Source organism: Copadichromis virginalis, linkage group LG15, assembly GCF_057382275.1.
Source record: "Copadichromis virginalis isolate Kocher_CV1m ecotype Utaka linkage group LG15, C_Virginalis_male_GT1.1, whole genome shotgun sequence".
Taxonomy (NCBI): Eukaryota; Metazoa; Chordata; class Actinopteri; order Cichliformes; family Cichlidae; genus Copadichromis; species Copadichromis virginalis.
This window is the reverse complement of record NC_140632.1, coordinates 19440813-19464831: the sequence shown is the minus strand read 5'-3', so window position 1 is coordinate 19464831 and position 24019 is coordinate 19440813. Positions and strand designations below refer to the sequence as shown.

The 24019-nt window shown below is 40.9% G+C and overlaps 3 protein-coding genes across 4 annotated transcripts in view; 2 read left to right on the top strand and 1 right to left on the bottom strand.

Moving 5' to 3' along the window:
- Window positions 1-687: 687 nt before the first annotated feature.
- sprtn (SprT-like N-terminal domain) lies at window positions 688-5487 on the bottom strand. The gene is made up of 5 exons (XM_085432349.1): window positions 4618-5487; window positions 4386-4485; window positions 4055-4183; window positions 2484-2766; window positions 688-1813 (listed from the first exon to the last, which is right to left on the bottom strand). Exons 1-5 carry the CDS (start codon window positions 4947-4949, stop codon window positions 792-794), a joined length of 1866 nt encoding a protein of 621 aa, XP_085288475.1. The 5' UTR covers window positions 4950-5487; the 3' UTR covers window positions 688-791.
- A 218-nt stretch (window positions 5488-5705) lies between these two features.
- exoc8 (exocyst complex component 8) lies at window positions 5706-10684 on the top strand. The gene is made up of 4 exons (XM_085432348.1): window positions 5706-6997; window positions 7972-8225; window positions 8654-8902; window positions 9298-10684. Exons 1-4 carry the CDS (start codon window positions 5845-5847, stop codon window positions 9700-9702), a joined length of 2061 nt encoding a protein of 686 aa, XP_085288474.1. The 5' UTR covers window positions 5706-5844; the 3' UTR covers window positions 9703-10684.
- A 4299-nt stretch (window positions 10685-14983) lies between these two features.
- trim67 (tripartite motif containing 67) overlaps window positions 14984-24019 on the top strand; it is a 59324-nt gene continuing 50288 nt past the window's right edge. For both annotated transcript variants that reach the window (XM_085432341.1, XM_085432342.1), the window contains exon 1: window positions 14984-15846. In XM_085432341.1, coding sequence (XP_085288467.1) covers window positions 15049-15846 — 798 coding nt within the window. In that variant the 5' untranslated portion in view covers window positions 14984-15048. The remainder of the gene's footprint in view (window positions 15847-24019) is intronic.

Here is a 24019-nt window from a genome sequence, read left to right as displayed (position 1 = left end):
TTACACAAGACAACCGTTGAATACTGGCATTGAATTCACTCCACACTGAAATATTCAGTCAAACAGACCAATAAAAATATTTTACTTGGCAATTAAAACCCAAACAGATGAATAAAATATTCAGGTAGAAATCTGTAACGTTTTAGTCATCCAAGTATTTCTTGTACTGAGGATATCACTGGTGAAGTGTTTTACTGAGTAAATTCAAATGTCCTTGCACCACCTGACCCCGCAGGCTGGGTGCAGTGCAAATGTGATGACCTGCAGAAATAAATAGCTAGTAAGTGCGAAACCTGACTCCTACAGATCAGATCAGCAGAGAACAGACGGCGTCTCCTGTTGTCTGAAGGGCAGCAGATGCAGACCTGAGGTTTGGGGGGTGGGGGTACATCCCACTGCAGGAACCACAAATCAATAATATCCACTTCCAGAGGAGACAAAAATAGGTTTTGCAGGCTAAGACAAAACGGTTTCTGAATTCAAACCATAACCGGTAATATCACACTGACGTTCTTCCGCAAAACACTGCTGTCATAGTTTTCTAATGCAGTCCAGTTCAGTGAGGAATTTTGTCACAGCAGACATAAAGTCATGCAGTGAAATCGCAGAAGTAATCATAGTGTGATAGAAAGTAGGAGAATGTCATTCTTTAAATTGTCAAAATCATTAAAATCACTATGCCACGTCTTACTGAACAAACAAGGATAAAATTTTATTGAACATCCAAAGTTAAGAAGTTTTAGTGCAACATCAAACTTATTCTGACTTTCTAAAAGTTATCACCTCCTTATTCAAGAGAGGCAGGAATCAAGATGCTCATTGATCTTTGACTCCTGGATCTTTGCTTGGCACACTGGACAACAGACCATCACTGCAAAGGAGGAGGAGGATGAAGAAGAGGAGGCAACACTGTGCAGTCCTGCTGAGGACTGCAGAGAAGCAGAAGAGGAGGGTGTGGTGGTGGCACTGGTAGTTCTCTGCAGCACTTCTGGTGATTTTGCCTTAATTGATTCCTTCGATGTTGCTGAATCGCTGCCTAAGGTCTTCTGGAAGAAGTCAAAGATGCTGGCAGAGCTGCTGCGGTCATCCCACGCCCTCTGTCTTGGCGTCTGATTCCTACCCACAGCCGCTGATGTGCTGTCACTGTCAGAATTAGTAAAATACTTGGACTGTACAGGTCTTGAAGTGCTACCCTGGGATCCGGTTGTAACTACAGATGAGACCTTGGAATGGTTTGTTATGTCAGGCCTGGGACTGGGCGTGCTGGGAGAGGAAGTCAAATGATTATTTTGTTGTTTTTGAAATATAGAGGAGGCAGAAGCAGCATTTGTGGAAGACTTTGGTGATATCAGTGAGTCTCTTTTGGTCTCTGACTTCCTGAGGCTTGTGCTATTAAAAAGGTCGTCAATGGAACTCTGTTTGATCTTATCTCCTCCTTGGCTGCTACTACTGCTCTGGGATTTTGGCATTTTCACTGGTGAACCGTTTATGTTGACAAAGTGGCTCGCGTTGCCGACAGACCTCTTTACAGGTGGCTTTTTCCCCATGGAAGTGGATGGTCTGACTGAGGTAAAAGTGTTGGAAATCCCATTGGTCTTGTTAGAGTGAACAGGAGAGGAGACACTTTTAGTCAGGGACGATGGCGTGAAGAACTTCTTTGGGGAGGGGACAGGGTTGGACAATGGTGTTTTCACAACAGGAAGTGGTGGCCTGGGAGATGGCAAGGAAGACGTTGAGTCCTGAGTCTTCCCCCCAAGGATGAAGCCTTTCCCACTAAATGGGATGATGTTCCTTATATCCTGTGATCCCGAACCTGGGACAGGAAATGATACAATTTAGAGTCAGCCATGCAATGTATTTAAATCCAGTAACTTAGTTCAAGTGGACGTGGTTTGCTTTTTCTTTAATTTCAGTTCTTATATTATATCTTTTTATATACAAGACCAGAGTTTCTGACAATAAAGTCAGTTCATTTAGATGCTCTAAATCAGGGGTGTCATACTCCTTTCACACTATGGACCACATACAGTCCACTTTGATCTTAAGTGGGCCTAACCAGTGAAACTCCTTTTTCTGAAAGTGTAAAGAAGTTAATAATATTATTATTATTACTATTATTATTATTATTAATTGTGTAGTAATTACACACTTAATGTTTCCAAAGCTGTCCAGTGGGTAAGCCTAGAGTCTCTGAGGGGCCAATTCAGTAAATACCATTCTTTATATTTCTTGCATGTTCTGTAGCAGGGGGTCATTTGATTTAAATTGATTTTACATGCTCAAGTTACTCAGTGGAAACAATCTATTCACAGTTAAAAGCGGTCAGGCATAAAAGCATGACATGACTGTTGTTTTGAGGCTGTCACAGAAAATTAAGAACATTTTTCATTGAGGTTTAAAATGTTTGAAATATGAACAAGATTTTCTTGTTTGTTGGTACAATGTTTTAAAGCTTAATACACAGGCGTGTACGGGCATGTTACCTGTAGTCGTACTTGAAGGCTTGCCACTTCCTGTGGCCTTCTTCTCTGAGGTCTTGCTGGTTTTTTTGCATTTTTTGCCATATCCTTCAGGCTCCTTGATTTTGGTGTATGTGCCACCACATGTTCTCTGGTGATCCTCCCACCAAGGGTCCAGAGAAGAAGGAGCTCTATTCATGGCCCTCTTCACGTAGCCAAAGTAGGGTTTACGCTTCTGGCAGGGCCCATCACACCGCCACCAGTGCTGCCGGTACACATCAACCTCATCGTGGAAGCTGTGGTAGATCTGATGAAAGAAAGGAAAGATGGGAAGACATAAGTTTATGAAAATGGGCATGGATGCCAAACATGACCAATCCAGCCCAATAGACTGGTAAATTGACTGATTCTTACAGCTTTTCTACTCTCCCGGAGTACTCAAAGCGCTCTATACAACATGCCACATTCACCCAATCACACCCATTCTCACAAGCACCATCTCTATACTGAGATTCCAATGGGAGCAACTTGGGGTAAGTGTCTTGCCCAAGGATACTTGACATGCAGACTGGAGGAGGCAGGGATCGAACCACCAAGCTTCCAATCAGCAGTGACCTGCTCTACCTCCTGAGCTACAGCCACCCCAATGAATGGGTTTACAAAAAATTGCTGTAGAAGCATTAACAATTGAAGGTTTTCTAAAATAAAAATCCAGCATGAAAATGAACGAAGACATGAATGCATGTAATTTTGAGCTTTTACTGATTTCTGTTGTCTCTTCAGGATGGAATAATGGTACAGCATTCAAAAACAAGAAGTGGATGTCAAAGTTTGAATTTATTTTGGATTTCCTCTAATCCTCAGTGTCAAGCTCAAATATATACATGCATTCACTTAAATATTTTAATAATTGCTGGTGGAGGTTCTACAATGTCTTTTAACTTTTAATAAATGTACTAACTTCTTGTTAGTGATCACGATTCGCTCCAAATGGTAATTTTTCTTTGCCAGGACTCGCTGGACTGACCAATACTCAGAGCAATACGAAAGGCCAAGACACTTAGATAACTCTCCATCTTAGATTTTCACAACTTTGGATGTGTCACTGCTTTGGCAGGGTCTGGAAAAAGACCCAAACTATCATCCTGAGATGAGAGGAAGTGAGTTTTAAATGCCAACAGGAGTGATCAAATATCCAGCCAGAATTACACCAGAAGCTTGTTAATGGCTACCAAAAACATCTGTTCAAGGTGCAAATTGCTAAGGAACATTTAACCAAATACTAGTGGGATTGTATGTTTAGATTTGGGCCTATATGCAGTTTTGATCCAGTGTGGATTAGAGAAAATCCTAAATGAATTCAAATGTTTCTTGATTACTTTGCTGTTCAATCACTGCACCCTGAACAGCAGTTCAAACAAATCATTAAAAGCCTCAAATTCCCATGACATTCAAGCCCATGATGCCTATATGTAAACTTCTGAATACAACTGTAAATTTGAAGGTTTGTATGTATACGTGGTCCACAAAACAGAATAAGTTTGAAAATGTCTCTTATGGGACTACCAGTTCAATGCTCAAGAACATACACTTACAGTGATCTTGGTCCCACTGGCTTTGTTGATCCGGTTCATGTGTTTGCAGAACTCAGGTCCGTGGCCATCTCTGTCCCGGTTATTTTGTGTCACAAACAGGAGAGCGTGAATCATTTCATGGAGAAGGGTCTGTGGCAACCAGGGAAAAATAAACTGATTAAGAACATGAAAATTGTCCTCTTTTACAAGGATTACAAGCTCTAATCTATCACACTGTCACACATTCACTGCTGGGGTTAGGAAGGTAAAATGATAGATGTATAAATTTCATCCCCTACAACAAGCTCTTTCCCAGTGTTTCTGATGTGAATGGTGTTCAGGTCGACCTCACCTCTACCAGGTCTTTTCTGGGTCTAAGCTTCAGCAGAGGCTCACTCAGCCTGATTGAACACAGTCCACCTCGACCCTCATAAGAACAAACTCCAGCACACCTAAGAGAGAAAAAAAAAGAGGAGCAGGACACATTACAGACATGCAAAACCAAATCCCGCACAAAAATCAAAGGTGTTATTGTGTAGACAACTTTGTGGGAGTTAACAAGAACAAAAACATGCATGACTTACAACGTCATTCTCGAGCTCCACTTCACCTCCACACCGCTAAGTTTACCCCAGAAGAACATGTCATTGAACTCCAGAAACATAACCCTGACGTCGGGGTTAGGGTCAAGCATCTCCCAGGACTCGTCCACAATGGACATTGGCCTCTCAAGCTGGGGATTCGGTTTCCAGTAGGGAACAACATCGCTACCACCTCCAGCTACCTCCACTCTCCGTTTCTTACTGCTCTGCCCGAAACTATCATCTACAGTACCACTTGATGAAGATAATAAAGCCTGGTATTCCTGATCAAACTGCTCCTGCAGCCGAATAGCGAGCAGGAAATCCTCATCCATGACAAGAGAGAAAAGTTTTGTGGTTGTTTTGATGATATTTGTTGTTATGTTATTTGTTTTTAGTTAGCTTGTCAGCGCCAACTAGCTAATGCAGTTTGTACAGGTCTCAAACAGGCGGTAGCATTACGTCGTCCCAAAATGTAGTCTGACAGATTACCAATACGTCCAAATACTTTCTGTCATGTAACTTCTGTCATGAAATTTTCAGTGACATTTTCATATTACTAACCGTCAGACCAAAGCTAGTGCGAAGATCCGTGTGTCAAGTCTGTCACAATAGGACAAAATAAATTCCGGTACGGGTTTCAAAGTAAAACAATTAAGTAGTTTTAAACGACTAAGTAAGTTTTAAGTAAAAGCCTGTTTTCAATATGGCTATTTTCTTTGTTGTTTTGATGTATAAGTTTAAAATATCAAACTATCTGCATATGCGTTCTGTAGCATCTACTAATATTTTTTTTTCTAAAATGGAACATTCTTTCAATCATAAAATGCTATATCCGGTTTAGTTTTGCCTAACTACCATAAACTCGATTATGTAGTCAAGCAACGTCTTTGCAATGGATTATGGGAACTGTAGTGTTGTTCATTTCAAGTAGTTTCCGCCAGTTAAATAAATAAAAGCAACACGGCTTTCTAATATAAATCATTAACATATGTTAAATTATATTAAAAAATAAATATAAGACCCATTATGAACGACCTATGATCATTTAGATTTTTTAAAATTGTTTTATTATTTTTTTGTATCCCGTGACGTTCCAGGGTGTCAACTTCCTGTTTAGGCTACAAGCGGATATGAACCAAGGAGCCTCGATGAACTGTTTCTCTGTCCAGTTTTTTCTACATTTTCTCAACAATTTATCTCAATAAGTAAACAGTTACACGGCAAAAGATGTCGGAAACGGGGAACCGACTACGGAAGCAGCTCGAATCGCCCAATTTCGACCCGCAAAATTACGTCAAGCAGCTGTCACAGCAGTCCGATGGCGACAGGGATTTGCAGGAGCACCGACAAAAAATCCAAAACCTTGCCGACGAAACGGCTCAAAATCTGAAGAAAAATGTTTACAAGAATTACAGACAGTTCATCGAAACAGCCAAAGAGATTTCCTATCTGGAGAGCGAAATGTACCAGCTGAGCCACATCCTGACTGAACAGAAGAGCATCATGGAGAGTATCACTCAGGCCCTGCTGTCCACAGATAAGGATGAGACGTCTAAAGAGATGCAGGCAGCTTTTCCCAAAGAGACTGAGGAGGTGAAGCAGAGGACCCTCACCTCACTGCTGGAGAAAGTGGAAGGGGTTAAAAACATCATGGACACCCCAGGCAGGCACCTTATCTACAATGGGGACCTTGCAGAGTTTGATGTTGACAACATGTCCCCCATTCAGAAGGTGCACGCTTTCCTGATGAATGACTGTCTGCTGATTGCCACCTGGCTGCCTAACCGCCGTGGCACGGTTAAGTATAAATACAACGCTCTGTATGACCTGGAGAGCTTTGCTGTGGTTAACGTGAAAGACAACCCACCAATGAAGGACATGTTCAAGATCCTAATGTTTCCAGACAGCCGCATCTTCCAGGCAGAGAACAGCAAAGTTAAGAAAGAGTGGTTGGAGATCCTAGATGAAACCAAGAAAAACAAAGTCTCCAAAGACAGGCATAAGAAGGAGGAGGAGGTCCCCACTTCTCCTGTTAGAGCTGAGGTATCCACCAATCCTTTTGATATGGATGATGATGAAGACACGGTTGATGGTGAGGAGAGCGTGAATCTTAGCCTTGAGTGGATCCAGGAGCTGCCAGAGGATCTGGATGTGTGCATTGCCCAGAGAGACTTCGAGGGTGCTGTTGACCTGCTGGACAAGCTCAATGAGTATCTCAGAGATCAGCCTGTCACCCCGAAGGTTAAAGAGCTTAGGGGGAAGGTGGATGAACGTGTGCGGCAGCTGACAGAGGTCCTGGTGTTTGAGTTGTCTCCAGATCGGTCACTTCGTGGCGGTCCTAAAGCAACCCGGCGGGCTGTTTCCCAGCTCATCAGACTAGGTCCTTTTTTAAAAATCAAAAATAACAAGTTTGCACACATCACCAAAACAAATAACACCTGTCTGCTATGATCTCACTTTATATTCAGTGTATTCACAGTAAGGATGTGCTCAGCCCTCTCACAGGGTTTCCACAATTCACTGTTCATTATTTGGGGAGTTTAGCTCATTCTCTTCCATCATTTGCATGGACTTGACTTTCAAATTGCTTGTTGTCCGAGTTCGACCTTGGATGCAGTTAAAGTGTAATTTTCAGACAAATAAGCTGTGCTTGCGGTGATCTGTATGTATTCACTGTTTTTCCCCTCATCTTCAGTCAAGGTGAATATTCTCAAACTACTTAATTAAGAAAATAACTTTCCTATTCAGAGCACTAAGAGAACTAACCTCATGATAGTTTATATATAGTTTACTATTTATTTTTTGTCAGAACTGTTCTTGAATGACCGAATGTTATAAAACCTTAGAAATTTGTATTTTGCTTTGGTGCAGAACAGCTTCGAGTGGATCCATTTTTAATTATGCCCGAGTTTTGCAAACAGACTCCCACACACTGACTGGTTTGCAAAAACATGTTTATTTGCAATTTTTCAGTACTTGACCTTTTTCGGGCAAAACATTATCCTTTAGCAGGAGTATGTAGGGTATAAACCTCTTTTAAAACTCAATCAAAAGGAAAGAGAGAGAACATTTTGTCTCCTGTCACTACACTCCCAGGTATTCTTTATGTAGTCAAGGAGAGTTTGCCATCCAGTTTACTTTTTTTCCCCATTAAGCTTAATAGGTTTCAAGACATATACTAAAAACGTACCAGAATCAGCTGAGAAATAGCTACACATGTTGTACATTTACAGTCATAAATATAAAGGCCCTCAGATTCCCATAATGCATCACAGTTTGCATGTATTTGCAAAAATACAATGTAATTGCCATGAACATCTGTACTGTCTCATCACACAGTCATCTGTGTTTCAGGCCAGTCCACCAAAGCCTGTGAGCTCTTTCTGAAGAACCGCGCTGCTGCAGTGCAGACTGCTATACGGCAGCTTCGCATCGAAGGAGCCACGCTGCTCTACATCCACAAACTCTGCAACATATTCTTCACCAGCCTGCTGGAGACGGCCAAAGAATTTCAGATGGACTTTGCCGGGAACACAGGCTGCTATTCTGCCTTCGTGGTCTGGTCCAGATCAGCCATGAGGATGTTTGTGGACGCCTTCAGCAAGCAGGTAGTTAAAATGTCAGATGATAAAACCCTGAGTAATAGGTACGTCCCCTATGATTAGAAGATATGTAACATCTATCATTTGTATATTCTGCATTGTTTATAGCTAAAAACATACTAAGCTACTGAGACATGATGCAATATTTGTGTGTTCCGGTGGTGTTCTTAGGTATTAATGGTTTAAAATATGCAAATAACCAACAATGTGTTTTGGTATACAGAGGATAAGCTTCTGGATCTCAGGTGTATAAAAAAAGTTGAGTTGTTTTAGTAATAAAAAAAGCCATCTGAGAAGGGCAAAGAACTGAAAAGCATTGCTGCAACACAAGAGGATCTCTTAAATGGCAGCCAGAGCATGCAGCGTGCAAGTTAAAATTTATGGTTGTATGGTTTTCTTAATAAAGTACATTTTTTTTATTTCCTCGTTGCTAGGTGTTCGACAGTAAGGAGAGCCTGTCGACAGCAGCAGAGTGCGTTAAAGTGGCTAAAGAACACTGTCAGCAGCTCACCGAGATCGGCCTGGACCTGACCTTCACCCTGCAGTCCCTGCTGGTCAAAGACATCAAGGCAGCGCTCCAGAGCTACAAAGATATTATCATCGAGGCCACGAAACACAGAAACTCTGAGGAGATGTGGAGGAGGATGAACCTCATGACTCCTGAGGCTTTGGCTAAACTTAAGGTGGATCTGAATTATTTCTGTTTTGTCTCTTGGTTCTTACGGTTTCTCACTCAGTCTTTTGTTTTCTTCAATTGTTGATTGTTTAATTGTTTTTAACCAAGAACCTCCTAAATTGAGTAACAGAAAGCAAAGCTTTGATAATCTGGTATTAATCTGCTTAAATGATTCAACTGTTGAAATTTTTCCACTGTGAACCTTTAAAGCTCCTTTTTATATAATTTCATATTTTGGGGGTTTTGCATGCTTAATTATGTTGTAATTTCTGGAGGCAGGGATTTTGGCTTGTGTGCTTAGAGCTTCTGTTACAACAAATGCTGAGGATTTCATATGAAAGCTGCCACAAATCACTGTTTTCCTTTACCTGCTGCAACATTAACATATTTATCTTTGTGCAGGATGAGATGCGCAGTTGTGGCATTAACTTTGAGCAGTACACAGGTGATGACTGCTGGGTGAACCTGAGCTATACCGTCGTGGCCTTCACCAAGCAGATGATGAGCTTCTTAGAGGAAGGCCTGAAGCTCTACTTCCCTGAGCTGCACATGGTGCTGCTGGAGAGCCTGAGGGAGATCATCCTGGTGGCCGTACAGCACGTAGACTACAGCCTCCGCTGTGAGCAGGACCCTGAGAAGAAAGCCTTTGTCATGCAGAATGCCTCCTTCCTCCACGACACCGTGCTGCCGGTGGTTGAGCGGAGGTTTGAGGAGAGCGTGGGGAAGCCGGCCAAGCAGCTGCAGGACCTCAGGAAGAGCACGAGGCCGGTACGAATCAACCCCGAGAGCACCACATCCGTGGTCTGAGACCGACAGGAACTTCTGTGGCTTGAATTGAGGCGCAAGAATGGCGGCCATGAAACACCTACACACTCTCTAAATGACTGTTCTTGCAATTTCAACTCCCAATTTAGAAATAAACATAGCACCTTTTGGTTGTTTTTATGCTGCAGGACAGGAAATCACTGGATACATCACGGAAAAGAGTCACAATAGCACTAGAATAAGACAGCTTAAAGTGCCCATATTATAATCATTTATAGGTTTTTAGTTTTAGTGGTTCATCAGAATTTTTTTCTCAATATTTTTTTCTCAATATTTTTCTCATACTGGCTCCAAATAAAGTCCAGCCTGCTTTGATTTATCAGCCTGTCCAGTCAAAATGAGAAATGGTTTTCTTGCCATAACCTTACAAATAGAGACACAACACTCAGTAAGAAAACCCACACACATTTCAACCAGAACCGGAAACAAGGCAGCTGTTTGTTCTTTTTAAGGGCAGGTCACACTAGCCAATAGCTAAGGTGTTGCACTAATCTGATACAGATAAATCACAGATGAAAACCTGGATCACAAATGATGTGCTCCAGGCAGTGGGAGAAAATAACCTGCATTATCCTAAACTTTTGTAACTTTGCAAATGTTTTACATGCATAAAAAAATAACCAACAGCTAAACTCAAAATGCATAATGTATTAACAGTGATTATTGACACGTGATAACTAAGGAGACTAAGCTCTTCTGAAAGAGGTGCAATGATTGTGTGAGGCTGATGAATCTATTGATCAGACAAACACTATAATTACCATGATGGCTAAAGATCATTTTATTTGAAAGTTTAATTTTGAGGCTACTTATTCGACCGTTATTAGACACTAAAGTATTCAAGCACACAAGGACTTGATTAAAAGGGATGACTGAAGTGAAATGCACTGCTAAATGTTTTCTGTTATTTAAAAATAACACACGGAAATGAATAAAGATCATTATGCACAGAGTTCTCATTTTATCAATGATGAAGATGTTTAATTCATTTCAGTTTTATTTATATATCATTAATTGACAACAACAGTTGGCCCAAGGCCGTTTCTGTTTCAAGTTAAAGACCCTACAATATTAGAAAGAAACCCCAACAATCCCACAACCTCCTGTGAGCAAGCACTTGGCAACAGTGGGAAGAAAAATCTCCCATTCAACAGGAAGAAACCTCTGGCGCCATCTGCTGCCACTGGTCGGGGGTGATGGGGAAAGAAAGAGCAGAGAGACCGGACAAAAGGCAGACTAGGAGAGAGAGCTAGAGATGAATAATAAGTAATGATTAAATCCAGTAGTGGTGTATAAGGACACAGAGAGTGAAAGGAGACACGTGAAGAAGAAACGCTCAGTGCATCATGGGAAGCCCCCCCCCACCCAGCGTCCAACCGACCGTAACCCTAAAGGAAAAGTTTAAGCCCAAGCATTAAAGTAGAGAGGGTGTCTTGTCTCCCAGATGCAAAACTGAGTGCTGGTTTCATGGTAGAGATTCACAACACAGAAGCATTTTACTTCTGCTATGAAGGAATACAATTTATCTGCATAAAATTTTCATTGTAACAATAAAGTAAAGCATCTAAAAGAAGCAGATGGTGTGTCACTGGGGGGAAAAAGTATCTTAACATGAATTGTAAAACAGTAAATGAAATGAAAGAAGTGTTGTTCTTGCTGTACTAAGTGAAACTGAGTGCAACACGGTATGGTGTATTTTCTCATCTTCTAATTTTGGCTGGCATGTTTGCTCAATAACTCAGCAGTGTTTCATCTTTTCCTTTTTTGTCCATGGTGCATAAAAGAAGCGCTCCCTATCAGCAACCTTTCCTTACAGCAAACGGTTTTACTTTTCATGTAAAACTGTAAAACTGTTTGCTGGGAGTCTTGTGAAAAACACAAGTTTAGATAATAATAATGGTACCCATTAGCATATAGTAATGTAAAGCAGATTAATGTAACAAATATTTAACATTAGTTGGTGTGAGCCTGCTTTAATAGAAAAGGCTTACAGTTACTACATTAATAAATCCCTCTGTGGTCTTTGCTGCCATTTTTAGATCATGTTCGCATCAAATCTCTCTTAAAAGAAATACTATTCAGTACATTAAGATTCAAAGGACTAATCATTTTTCTGCACAACCCCAGCCATTTGAATATATATACCTCTGTGATGCCATGTTATATAGATGTCGATATATACCGCATACTAGGTGTGTCTGCTGTTTTCAAACTTGTAGCTCCAAGGCATCAGGCAGCAGCTGTTGTTCACCTCCAAAAGATTTCTGCAGTTTCAACATGCTGATAACTGTGAAATGTGTGGTGCAGGTAGTTTAATAATCCTCATGCTCAGACTAGTATTTGCCAGACCAGTCATGATTTTTCTATATGACCCCATTCTACCTTATTTGATACACTTAGTGGAGGTCAAAAAGGATTGATTTTCTTAATGGATACAGAGAAGGGCTGGATTTATGTCAGCTGTATCTATTTTTCTGTGGTTATGCAAAACTAAAGCCTTATGGCATGTAAACTAAATTAAACCAAAAAAAATGAGTTGATCATTGGGTTACGCTACATTGCCCTCTTGTGGCCGTTAGAATTAGGGGGAATTAAATTAAAATATAGTTGATTTTATTATAACTCAGTTTTTGAGCTTCTTGGATCAAGTTTTGGCAGTCGAACCGTTTATGAACACAGCTCAACAGTTTAAGTGTTAAACTTTAGTTTCTGGACAACATCCTAAAATCCAACAGTGACAAAGTGTTCAAGAAACATCAGTGAACATAAATCTGTTTGACTGCTCTTCCTCCTGCAGTAAAGCCGGTCTGGTGGCACTACCGTAATGACGAGCAGTTCCTCCTCTTTCTGTTAAAGTGTTTCCCAACAGTCACAGAGTCAACGAAAACATGACAGCTGATATTTTTAGATGCGATTGAGCACATGATTGTTCTTTCTGCTTCACAGCTCATCTCATCATAATCACTGATGTGATCGAGGGCTCGAGGAAAGCCTCAGCTTAGGGAAGAGGCATCAGGCTGGTGGGATTATTTGAGGGAATTCAACCAGTCAAACTATAAGTGAATACAAAGCACGTAGTTCATGAGACGAACAGATAATAGTTTGCTTCTTTTTCAGTAAATGGTGTTGCGAAGATATTGATCTCAAAATTTCAGCTATTAAGTAAAATTTTGACCTGCTTATCTTAAAATTTTGAGATAACACAAAATGTTGATATTAAACCAAGAATTTTGACTTAGATCATTTTTTTTTCTTTTTAGTGGGGGAAACAAACTTCTGTAGTGACAAGTACAACCTTAACTATAAATCCTATATTAACATTTATATTAACAAAGGGTCAAGTAATGATTTCTAATATGAACTGGGTTGATTAACGTGAGCAGCCCACAGAGACCCTCAACTCTACAGTTCCTTTCTACAGAGATCTAAGTGTAATATTCCTACTGACTGTTACTGTACTGTGGTTGAAATAAGTGATAGCTCAAGTTTGAACTGAAGCAGCAGGCAGATTTCTTTCAGACACAGAAACCTGCTGTCCAAATTAAACAGCCAGATGTTTCCTTCAAGAGCTGGTGGGGGACAAAACTGAGATAAATGCTGAAATCGAATTTGTCAAATGTCCACAAACATAATATAAAAACTAATGTAGCTCTGTTGATAACATGAAAATGTGGAAATAAATTGAAACTGACGAAGGTGATTCCCACCCACTCATCCATCTTCTTCCACTCATCACAGTGAAGCTCGAGCCTCAGCTGCCACGTAGCAAAACACGGGGGTGTTGCAGGGCTGACACAAAGAAACAACCACTCACATTCACCCCTACAGCTAATTTAGAATCACCAATCTACCTAACCCCACTAACTGCCTGTCTGAGTACCTGGAGAGGACCCACTCGGCATGAAAATTCCACACAGGAAGGTCTCAGGGAGATTGGATAGTGGATTCAAACCCCAAACCTTTTTGCTGTGAAACAACAGTGCGAACCACTTCTCCACTCTGCCGTCCAGGTCTGATAGCATGATTCCCACCAATGTGGTACAAAAAAGAATCTGATTTTTATATTTTAGTAATTAAAGCAAGTTATTCATCTTCTTAAAATTCAGCTCAGATTAATTTTACATTAAAAAATCTTTTATGACTGCAGTGTTGGAAGAACGCAGTGCTCGCCTTTTTTTCTTCCTTGGAGAACAAATGTGTAACTGAAGATCTATTTTTTAGAGTAAACATCCTCGTGATGGATTATGCTGGAGTGAGGTTCTCTTCGGTGATAGTTAAAGGTTATGCTTGGCAAGGACACTGCAGGATGTTCCACATCTGCAGAGATCTCTGCTTTAACGTGGCTGTGCAGATGCCCGCTCTCATTTCACTGCAGAGCAGATCTGAAACCCAGGTAATGGGATGCTAATTGGGCTAATAAATGGAAAAGCTGTCCCAGTGTGTCGGATTAATCTTGCTCCCCAAAGGACTTCAGTCATGCCCGCTGTCTAGTCAATTAAATGTTTAGTTAACACAAAAGACTAATGGGAAAAAACACAAAGGTTACCGGATCGAAGTGGCTTCAGATGGTCCCTCATCCATTTTGAGCCTGCATGGAAACTCCTATTAAACTTAGTTTAATCCATTTTTATTGATTGCATGTACTTCTGCTATCACGTTTGATTTGTTTCAGACTAACAGGCAGAACAAATGCAGAGTATAGAGGCAGTCACAATAAATGATCCGCTTCAGCATTATCATTTGACATAATGATAGCAGTTACTGTCCTTGTATACTGGCAGAAAGAAGCTCAGATGAAGAAAGTTTAAGTTTTTACCAGCTATAACACATTTAAGGAGCGATCCCCCCCCTTTTTATTTCAATGTTTGCATTTTTTGGTAAAATACATAGAAAGAAAGAAAGAAAGAAAGAAAGAAAGAAAGAAAGAAAGAAAGAAAGAAAGAAAGAAAGAAAGACTACAAAATTGCAGGGATTGAATCAAATTCTTCTTCTTATCATTTTCTATCTAGTAATCTTAGAAAATAAACCAATGTTGTAGACAAAATTAAGAAGAAAGAAGTGAATTACATAACTGAAGCGTTAGCTTAAATATGTCAAATCAAAGTAATTTGAGAAAAGGAGCAGAGATCCTCTTTACCAACCATAATAATCTAAAATATGTGGCGTTTCAAATCCTCCAAATTAGCTCGATCAGTCAACCCAGATCACAATCTCCGCCCCTCTTTACGCATGCGCAAAGTAGTGTGGGGAGCTGTCCAGTCACTCGGTGCTGGAGCGTTCTCGGAGAAGCAGCTTCCCCTCTCCGGTCCACCGACACAGACGGGAGCGATGGAGGAAGAGTTGAAATGCCCCGTTTGCGGGTCTCTCTTCAAGGACCCCATCCTGCTTCCGTGTTCCCACAACGTCTGCCTGGGATGCGCTCGGAACATCACCGTCCAGACCCCGGAAGGGGAGACCCCGGTGCAGAGCCGAGCCTCGGGCAGCTCTGACTACGACTACCTGGACATGGACAAGATGAGTCTGTACAGCGAGACGGACAGCGGATACGGCTCCTACACGCCGTGCCAGCTCAAGTCTCCAAACGGGGTGCGGGTGTTTCCGCCTGCGATCCCCCACCGACAGTGCACACTCACCTGTCCGCTGTGCCACCGGAGCGTCTCTCTGGACGAGCGGGGGCTCCGGGGTTTCCCTCGGAACCGGCTGCTGGAGGCCATCGTGGCGCGGTACCAACAGACCCGCGGCGCCTCCTCCTCATCTTCCAACGCGGTGAAGTGCCAGCTGTGCGACCGCAACCCGGTGGACGCGGCGGTGATGTGCGAGCAGTGCGACGTCTACTACTGCAACGCCTGCCAGCAGCGATGCCACCCGTCCCGCGGTCCCCTCGCCAAGCACCGACTGGTGCCGCCGCCAAACAAGGCGGCAGGAGCGGGGGCTAGCGGAGGCGGCGGTGGTCAGCAGCCGCCCGCCACCGCGCGGAAACCGGCGACGTGCGTGGATCACGAAGCGGAAAACTTCAGTATGTACTGCAGCAGCTGCAAGGCTCCCGTGTGCATGAAGTGTCTGGAGGAGGGAAAACACGCCAAGCACGACGTCAAACCGCTGGCCGTGATGTGGAAGCAACACAAAGTGAGTGGACACGCACTCACAACATCCACAGAGTCAAGGCCGTAAGGTTCTGTTAGTGCGCTCATACTAATAATTAGACTATTGAATCCCAAAGAGCTGATTCATTACTCTCTCTCTCTCTCTCTCTCTCTCTCTCTCTCTCTCTCTCTCTCTCTCTCTCTCTCTCTCACACACACACACACACACACACACACACACACACACACACACACACACACACACACACAGAGGCTACCAGAGGCCATTACCCGAAGTGCCCTGAACTGATGATCAGCATCTCAAACATTTTCCTCTATCTATCTATCTATCTATCTATCTATCTATCTATCTATCTATCTATCTATCTATCTATCTATCTATCTATCTATCTATCTATCTATCTATCTATCTATCTATCTATCTATCTATAAATGACTGCTTCATACTTCATCATGTTTTCCACAGAAACAGAAAACACTCATGTGTGATCCTGTGCTGAGTGTGTGTGTGTGTGTGTGTGAGTGTGTGGGAATAACTAAACGAAATAGCAGTGATTCATCAGAACATAATTACTGTAGGCGTCAAAGCCCAGTGTGCTTCTGTGTGCACTGTGTATGTGTGTGAATGCAACATGCGTCATCACATGAAGGGTCGCACAGCGTTACTGCCCCACATCTGCACTGCAATGTATATATATATATATGATGTGGATAGTGAGTGTAGGCAGAGGAGGTCATCGCTATTCCTCAGGCGCTGGGATGAAGAAGCTCAAGTCATGAGTTTAAATGTTTCCCTGTCTGTGGCTGGTTATAATGTGACAAGAGAGTGAATTATAAAGTAAATAATTAGCATATCTACACTTTTTAAAAACATATCTGTTGATGTGGAATAAATTTAAGGCAATTACTTCAGTCTGAAGGAAAATGTTTACATTTTAAAAAATCTCGACTTGTATATTTGAAAATTGTTCTTGAAAACATGACTGCTGACGATAGCTGATGATGTACTATATATCATGCTGGGTATCTCTAATGATATGGACTGGACAGAGTGTTATGATTGCAAGGATGCCACGTCATTTGGTGGAAATTCAATTTATCAACCTACAGAGGACTGAATTCAAAAACACCTCAGAAATCAAAGTGTAAAAATTAAGGTTAGTCCATTTTTTCAAAACTTGGTACTCAGATGCAGTAGTTTGTTGTCACAATGTGCTTATATATGCCCGACCCTTGTCAGGGCATGCTCCTAATGAGACAATGGATGGTGTCCTGGGGGATCTCATACCAGATCTGGGAGGCATCCCAGAGGTGTTCTGTTGGATTTAGGTCAGGGGAGTGTGGGGGTGAGTCAGTGGTATCAGTGCCTTAATTCTCCAGCATCTGCCTCCATATTTTCACATGAGGCATTGTCATGCACAGGTAAGAACCCAGGTCCCACTACACCCACAGTCTAGGGTCTGACAATGGGTCCAACAATTTTATTCCTAATATCTCTATAAGCCACAGAAAATCACTGACCCACCACCAAACTGGTCACGCTGAACAATGAACAAGCGAATTGTTTCCATGGCTTCTCCAGACCTTTGCTCATGATTAACCTGCCTCATGTGACACTGACTCTAACCAAATGAAAAACTAGTGAAGAAAAAATCAGAAATGATGAGGAGGTGGGTTGGCGGGCTGTCTCCTTGTTGCCCCACACCTAGTGATAATTTCATAACACCAAAAATGATTAGCAACCCTCTCTGCTACTCGATCAGATCAATATTCCAGACGTTTAACTGACTTGATGCTATACTCAGATTAAAACCAATTTCTTTCATTTTTTTGAGAAGTGTATAAAAGAGGAATGGAAAATTCAGCTCTGAACGGTGAGGTCAATGTGGAAATATCGTTAACCTGTATTCTTTTTGATGGCCAGCAAGGGGAAACTCCGGTGGATGTTCTTGAAAGTCTAATTGTGTAAAAAATAGTCCCTTTTTTATGTCATCCGTGAACTAGTTTTTAATTTTCCTGATAATTTTACGGTCTCAGTCGGTAGTTTTAAGCCTTATTTAATACCACACGGTGATCATTTTGTAAATTCTAATCAATTTTTTGAGAAAAAGAGTAAAGCAGGATGTGATGTAGTGTGCAACAGGCTTGCAGCATGTTGTATTCTCAATTTCTCAGATAGATCCATATAAACAAGTCTCTGAAAACTCAAAAAAGAAATATTAAATAAGTATAAGAATGAAGAAAATGCAATTAACCCAAGACAGCAGTCAAACTCATGTTTATTTTCTTCTGCAAATTAGCAAATCTAAATATAGTTTTAGTTGAACATGTGAAAATATTTTTTTGAGATGTTATGTTCTAAGTAGAAGGCATTGTATACATTTTTGTTGTTCAAATTTAGATGATGAGGATGTAAACCCGAGGGGGTAGGGCTAAATAAGTATATACTTCTGCCTACTCCTTTTCAAACAACTGTATGGAATGATTTTATGAAATGTTGGTGAATGTATATGTTTGAAATAAAAAAGAACTGAACTGAAAACCAAAATAACAAACTTCAAGCTTCAAAATGTGTGGCATGGTGTCTACATGTGTCTTTAATATAGTATTTTTTGTTTTGACTAAATGAAAAATTTAAATGGCTTGCTCTACCTCTGCCTAAACATTTATTTTTGAAATCTCTAAACCCATTTTGTGTTTTTCCTTTAAACATGTACTGTAAATGCAATAAGTCTACTTTATAGTTGTTTTTGTCCATTTGATAAGCAAATATGTTGAATAAGCAAAGAAATGGATGGATAGATGGAATTAAATGATTAGGATGTTGGTGATTTTTCTTTGGCTTTGGCTAAAACGTTTTTTGAATTTTGTTTTTTTCGGGGAGGAGAACAATTCCTCTATAGTGTAAAAACCCTGCTTTGCTGTACAGCAATCCATCAGGGATTGTTGGATTTGTAAGGCAGGATACAGAAAGCAGACTGAGATTACAATGTTTGTTATCTTAACCTTAGTTTCTGCAAATATTTGTAACTGTATCAGAAAAATTGAGCAATTTCTTATGTACAAACTGCAAATAAACAGTGCATGGCTTTGCACCAAATCCTCATCCAGCAACCTTCTCAAACCTCTGCTCAGCATTGCTACAAACACCCAGTGGTGCCATCGCCAGATCTCAAGTGATGGTGGTGAGTTTTCCCTCTTTAGCCTGTGGACTTAAGGCAACATGGAGTATTATCGATCAATGGTTTCTCGTTAACTTAGTGGAGGTCTTATCATATTTCTTTATGAACGTGGTAAAACTGATTCTAATCCAAAAAACTGATGCAGTTAGACAGTAAACCAAATTTGGTTTTGCATGTAAATCTAAAGTTTTGAAACTTAAGAAAAAAAATAGACAATTTTGGACTTTTGCATCACATTTTCCTCCTAGACATTAGGGTCCGAATGTGATTCAAACAGATCATGTTTGCAGTAATTCAGAACTTCTTGTTAGTGAAAAATGCAGTGGAGGACATTGAACTTGGCTTGTAATAATTTGGATAGTCGTCTTCATCTTATGTGAGTAAAACTTTCATTCATTCTACAATCAGAAGGGACAAGGTTTGGCTAAAAACCTACAACACTGTTCCTTATCCAAATTCATCCCTGCCTGCCAAAAAAAAGGAGGAACAAACCCGCCTGCTGGTTTCATTAATGGATGATTAAACTGATTTATGATTATTTCATTTCCTAATGACATTTTTCATTAATTTCAAAATCCAGGGTTGAGGTCGACTCAGGTTCATTCCTCTCGGGCTACGCGGTGACATGACTTTGTAAACTCTAAACGATAGTGCTGTCTGTTATAGTTCATGTATCGTCATTATTTTTTTAAATTGTTTTTGAAGAAATGTTGGATTTGTTAATACGTGAGTCAAAATGTTTAGTCTTATAGTTATCACCATTATGATAATTATCATTATGGTAAAAAAAAGGCCTCAGGGTCTGGAAGTAAAGGAGTTTTAAGAAAATGTTTTAGCTACTTTTAAAGGCCCATAACGCGTTGAATGTTTATCCAGCCCGTGTCTCCTTTTAGATTTCAGCTTGCTTTCTGTTAGTAATAGAACATTTCATCCTCGCACTCCGATTTCATTTGTGTAAACTAAAAGCCATTTTTGCCTCTCTCCTGCTAAGTGGGTCATTGGGACTAATCTCTCAGTCTGCCTCTTGTGTTTTTTGTGTGATTTGAAGCCTCCAGACATTCCATTCATCATTTATCCGCCACACATCTCTTCGCCTCTTCTTGGCTTTCACTCATCTCTCACCTTCTCCTGTATCCCTCACTTTACCTCTTCATCTCTGTATCTTATTTACACTCTCCCCTCCCCCTCATTTACCTTCCCCTACCTCGTCTCGTCCTTCCTCCATCTTTCTCTCTATCGTCCTATCCCATAAATAAACCGTGAAAATCCCATCAGACTACGGGAGTGAGAGGGGGTGTCGATAAGTGACGAGCGGCGTATGAATAAGAGATGGCCACCACTTAGTTAATACGGTGTCCTTCACGTTGAAGGAGATCGATGACTGGCTGTCGTCCTCTCTCTCGGTCCACACGTGAGCAGGGAACAAGCAGCGTCTTGTGCGTCTTTGTTGCAGACCTGAAATGGCTGTTGAGTGTTGAAGTGTCGCTCAGTGAGGTCAGTACCGTAGAGTGGGCTTTTGTTCTGGCATAATTTTTCCTCCTCATCTGTTTTGTTTCAGTGGGCATATCTTGATCTGGTTGCCATCCTGCTTCCTACCATCCTTCATCTCTTTCTCTTTCCGGTCTTCTTCTTATTCACATGGTTTCTCTTTCTGTGCACCATAAGGACAGTGGGCGTTATGAAAAAAAAGAGAGCTTTCCTGAGGAAATTAGCCGTCTGTTGTAGACAAATTGATCGATTAACTGAAGTGTCGTGCTTTGCATGCAAGTCTGTCTGCAGTGGCTTACATGATATTGAACAAAAAACAACTGAGGCGATCATGCAACCAATTTTGTACTTGCCAAATTTAAAAGCTGAATATTAAACGTATTATAAATGTATTATATAATAATGTGGGCAGCACAGTGGCATGGTGGTACGGTGGTTAGCACTATTGCCTCACAGCAAGAAGGTCCTGAGTTCAATTCCACCATCAGGGTCTTTCTGTGTGGAGATTGCATGTTCTCCCTGTGTTTGTGTGGGTTCTCCCCGGGTACTCAGTCCAAAGACTTGCACTTAGTGGGCATAGGTTAATTGAAAAATCTAAATTGCCCATAGGTGTGAATGGTTGTCTGTCCCTATGTGTTAGCGGTGTACCCCGCCTCTCGCCCTATGACAGCTGGGATAGGCTCCAGCACCCCCCGTGACCCTGAAAAGGACAAGCGGAAGTGAATGGATGGACTGATATATAATAATGCACTGATCTTTTAGAAACTAGTCATAAACCACTAATAATAGCAAGTTTTGAGTTGTTCTGTGATTTACCTTCTGGAGCAGTGCTAACCCTCCAACATGGAAGGAACGTTTCCTGGAATGATAAGTCTCGATTTCTGCTGCAGCATTTGACTAGTATGGTCAGAATTTGGTGTGAACAGCATGAAAGCAATCCATCCTGAATCCATCCTACCTTGCATCAGTGGTTCAGGCTGGTGCAGGTGGTGCAGTGGTGTGAGGGATATTTTCTTGGCACAATTTGTGCCCCTAAGTACCAACTGAACATCGTTTAAACTGCAGAGCTGAGCTGAGTATCTCTGCTAACCATGGTCCAGCACTTTATGACCACTGCGTGTCCATTTTCTGTTAGCTGCTTCCAGCAGGATAATGCAACATGTCGCAAAGGTCAGATCATCTCAAAGTGAAGATGACAGTGAGTTCACTGAACTCAAATAGCCTCCACAGTCACCGGATCTCCAGGGATATGGTGGAACGGAATATACAACATACATATATACATTTTTCTAAACTGCAAAAAGAAAAAGTCATTCATTTTCTAACTAGTAAACCTAAACTAGTCAGATGATAGGATTGCTTTTTGGATCAATAATCCTGCTCCACTGGGGTTTAAAGACCCCCCTTGCTAGTCCAGTGCAACCGAAGCTAAATACAGATGGACTGCCTGTCAGTTTATATGTGTCATTTGTAGTTGCACAGATGTGTCTTAGGCAAAAATACAATGAACAGAATAGCTGAAATGATTAAGGTTGGATGGATGAGTTGTAAATTGTGAGTAACTCTATGTCACATGACCAAATTCCTTAGGGGGGTGAACGTTTGGATTTGTGCTTTTTGCTTTAGTATTCATAGCGCAGCTACATTTTTTATGTGTTTGCAGCATATATGCATTTAAAGCTTTCATAAATCCCGCAGTTTATCGTGTAGAGAGGAAGCCAAGAAAAACAATTGGATCATGATTGTGTTTGTTGTAAATCAAACAGTAAGTACATCAAGCAGCAGCCTCAGGGGGTGACTATCCCACTGCTACATACTCACACACATATTGACACGCATTCAGAAAGCATAAATATGCATAAGTGAAGCGGATGAACTTTAGCTGAGGGAATGCAGGGAAGACACACTGATCCAGTTTCCTCTCATCATTCAAGCAGAAAACACACTCATGCATGCTCATATGTGTGTGTGTGTATGTGTGGGTTTTTACGCGTAACTGTGACCTAGCTGAGTCCAGTAAAGAGCAGCTCGGGTGCTGGGGTTAATTATATAAAAAATAACAGAAATGCAGGCTTAGTGGTTCTTTTGTTGTGTGTAAGTTTTAGCCTTGCAGTGTTGTCTGGAGATCATTTTACATTTTAAAAGGGAACAGGGAGCTAAATATTTTTCACTATGATAAAAAAATCTATGTTTTTGTGTCTATTCCACATAATATTCTTTGTAAGGAATAAAAACTGCAATTACACTGACTCCGTGTCTGAATTTAAAGTATGTTGAGTATTTACTTCACATTTAAGAGCTACACTGCTATGTGTATAAGTAATTACAGCAATAATTCTACAAGGTATGATGTTTAGTTTTTGGCATGTGAGAGTTTAGTGATATGGCAGGTTTTATAGATATTGATGCCATAAAATGATGCGATTTTATATTGTAGCCTTCTTTAACTGATTTCTCTAATGGCTTCGTTTACAAATACTCCAAAGGTGAATCAGAGAAAAAGCATGTTTGCAGCCTGTATGATTGGTGAATGCTTTTAAACTCACTCACTCGGGTTTTTGTTAAGGCTTAGGGGCATGAGTGCTTTGACTGACAGGTGTGCCGAGTCAAGCAGTGGTAAAAAACCCCCCCAAAAAACAGATGTCTGCTAAAATTCACCTCAGTTAATTAAAGTCAATGAACTGGATTTCTTGACCACATTTGTTGTGTTGTCCCCTTTTTGAGTATTTTCAGATACTCCAGACAATCCACGATGATCAGTAAAATCCTAGTATTTTCTTGATGTGTAACTTGGTACTAATTAGCTGTTATGTCTTACGTCTGTATAGTTTATGGATGTGGCTAAGCTGCAAGCTCATAGCTTAAGGCTTTATCCTCTCATACAAATCACTCCTGGGTGCAAAAGGGCTTTTCAAACACTAAAAGCAATGTAAATTTGCATTAAAGTGAAAGCCAAAAGGTGGCTCAAATATCTCTACAACAACTGTAATATTTCCTCAACTTCAAAGTGATATTTATGTAGCTTTAGCGTAACTTTAAATATCTTCAGGAGGAAAGAAGAGCAAGAGTTTGCGGGGATTCCTACACGATGCATTCATTAAAAGATGCCTCTCAGCATTTATACTGGATTTATAAGAGATATTACTAATTAGATCTATGTAATTTGCAATCTTGCCAACCTCAGCATTTTGCTAGGTGATTGCTCCAAAGCACAAATCTACAGTATTGTCTTTCCTCAGTTATGGTTGGATATATCCATGTATGAAGCAGGACACAAGTAGTCTATACAAGCAGGACATGGTTGTATAGACTTAACATTTGGATAAACTGCTCATGTTAGTGCATGCTCTGCATGTGCAGAAAGGTTAGATATAATAATTTAGTAGAGACAGGGTTGCAAAGAGTTGGATTTACACTGTAAATCATATAGTTTGCTTTTCAGTGTTTGATTGTTGCTTCGCAGCATTCCCAGCTTATCAGCTGCAGTCTGGACAGTCTGCCATCTTTTACTGTCTTTTAGAAATT

What these genes read in the sequence shown, in the direction of transcription:
- sprtn (XM_085432349.1), bottom strand. Translation starts at nt 4,949, where the DNA reads ATGGATGAGGATTTCCTGCTCGCTATTCGGCTGCAGGAGCAGTTTGAT. An exon ending in TGGAGCTCGAGAATGACGTT is followed by an intron (nt 4,486 to 4,617) that starts GTAAGTCATGCA and finishes TTTCTCTCTTAG; the next exon opens with GTGTGCTGGAGTTTGTTCTT. An exon ending in CCAGTGGGACCAAGATCACT is followed by an intron (nt 2,767 to 4,054) that starts GTAAGTGTATGT and finishes TTCTTTCATCAG; the next exon opens with ATCTACCACAGCTTCCACGA.
- exoc8 (XM_085432348.1), top strand. Translation starts at nt 5,845, where the DNA reads ATGTCGGAAACGGGGAACCGACTACGGAAGCAGCTCGAATCGCCCAAT. An exon ending in TTCCCAGCTCATCAGACTAG is followed by an intron (nt 6,998 to 7,971) that starts GTCCTTTTTTAA and finishes TCTGTGTTTCAG; the next exon opens with GCCAGTCCACCAAAGCCTGT. An exon ending in AGGCTTTGGCTAAACTTAAG is followed by an intron (nt 8,903 to 9,297) that starts GTGGATCTGAAT and finishes ATCTTTGTGCAG; the next exon opens with GATGAGATGCGCAGTTGTGG.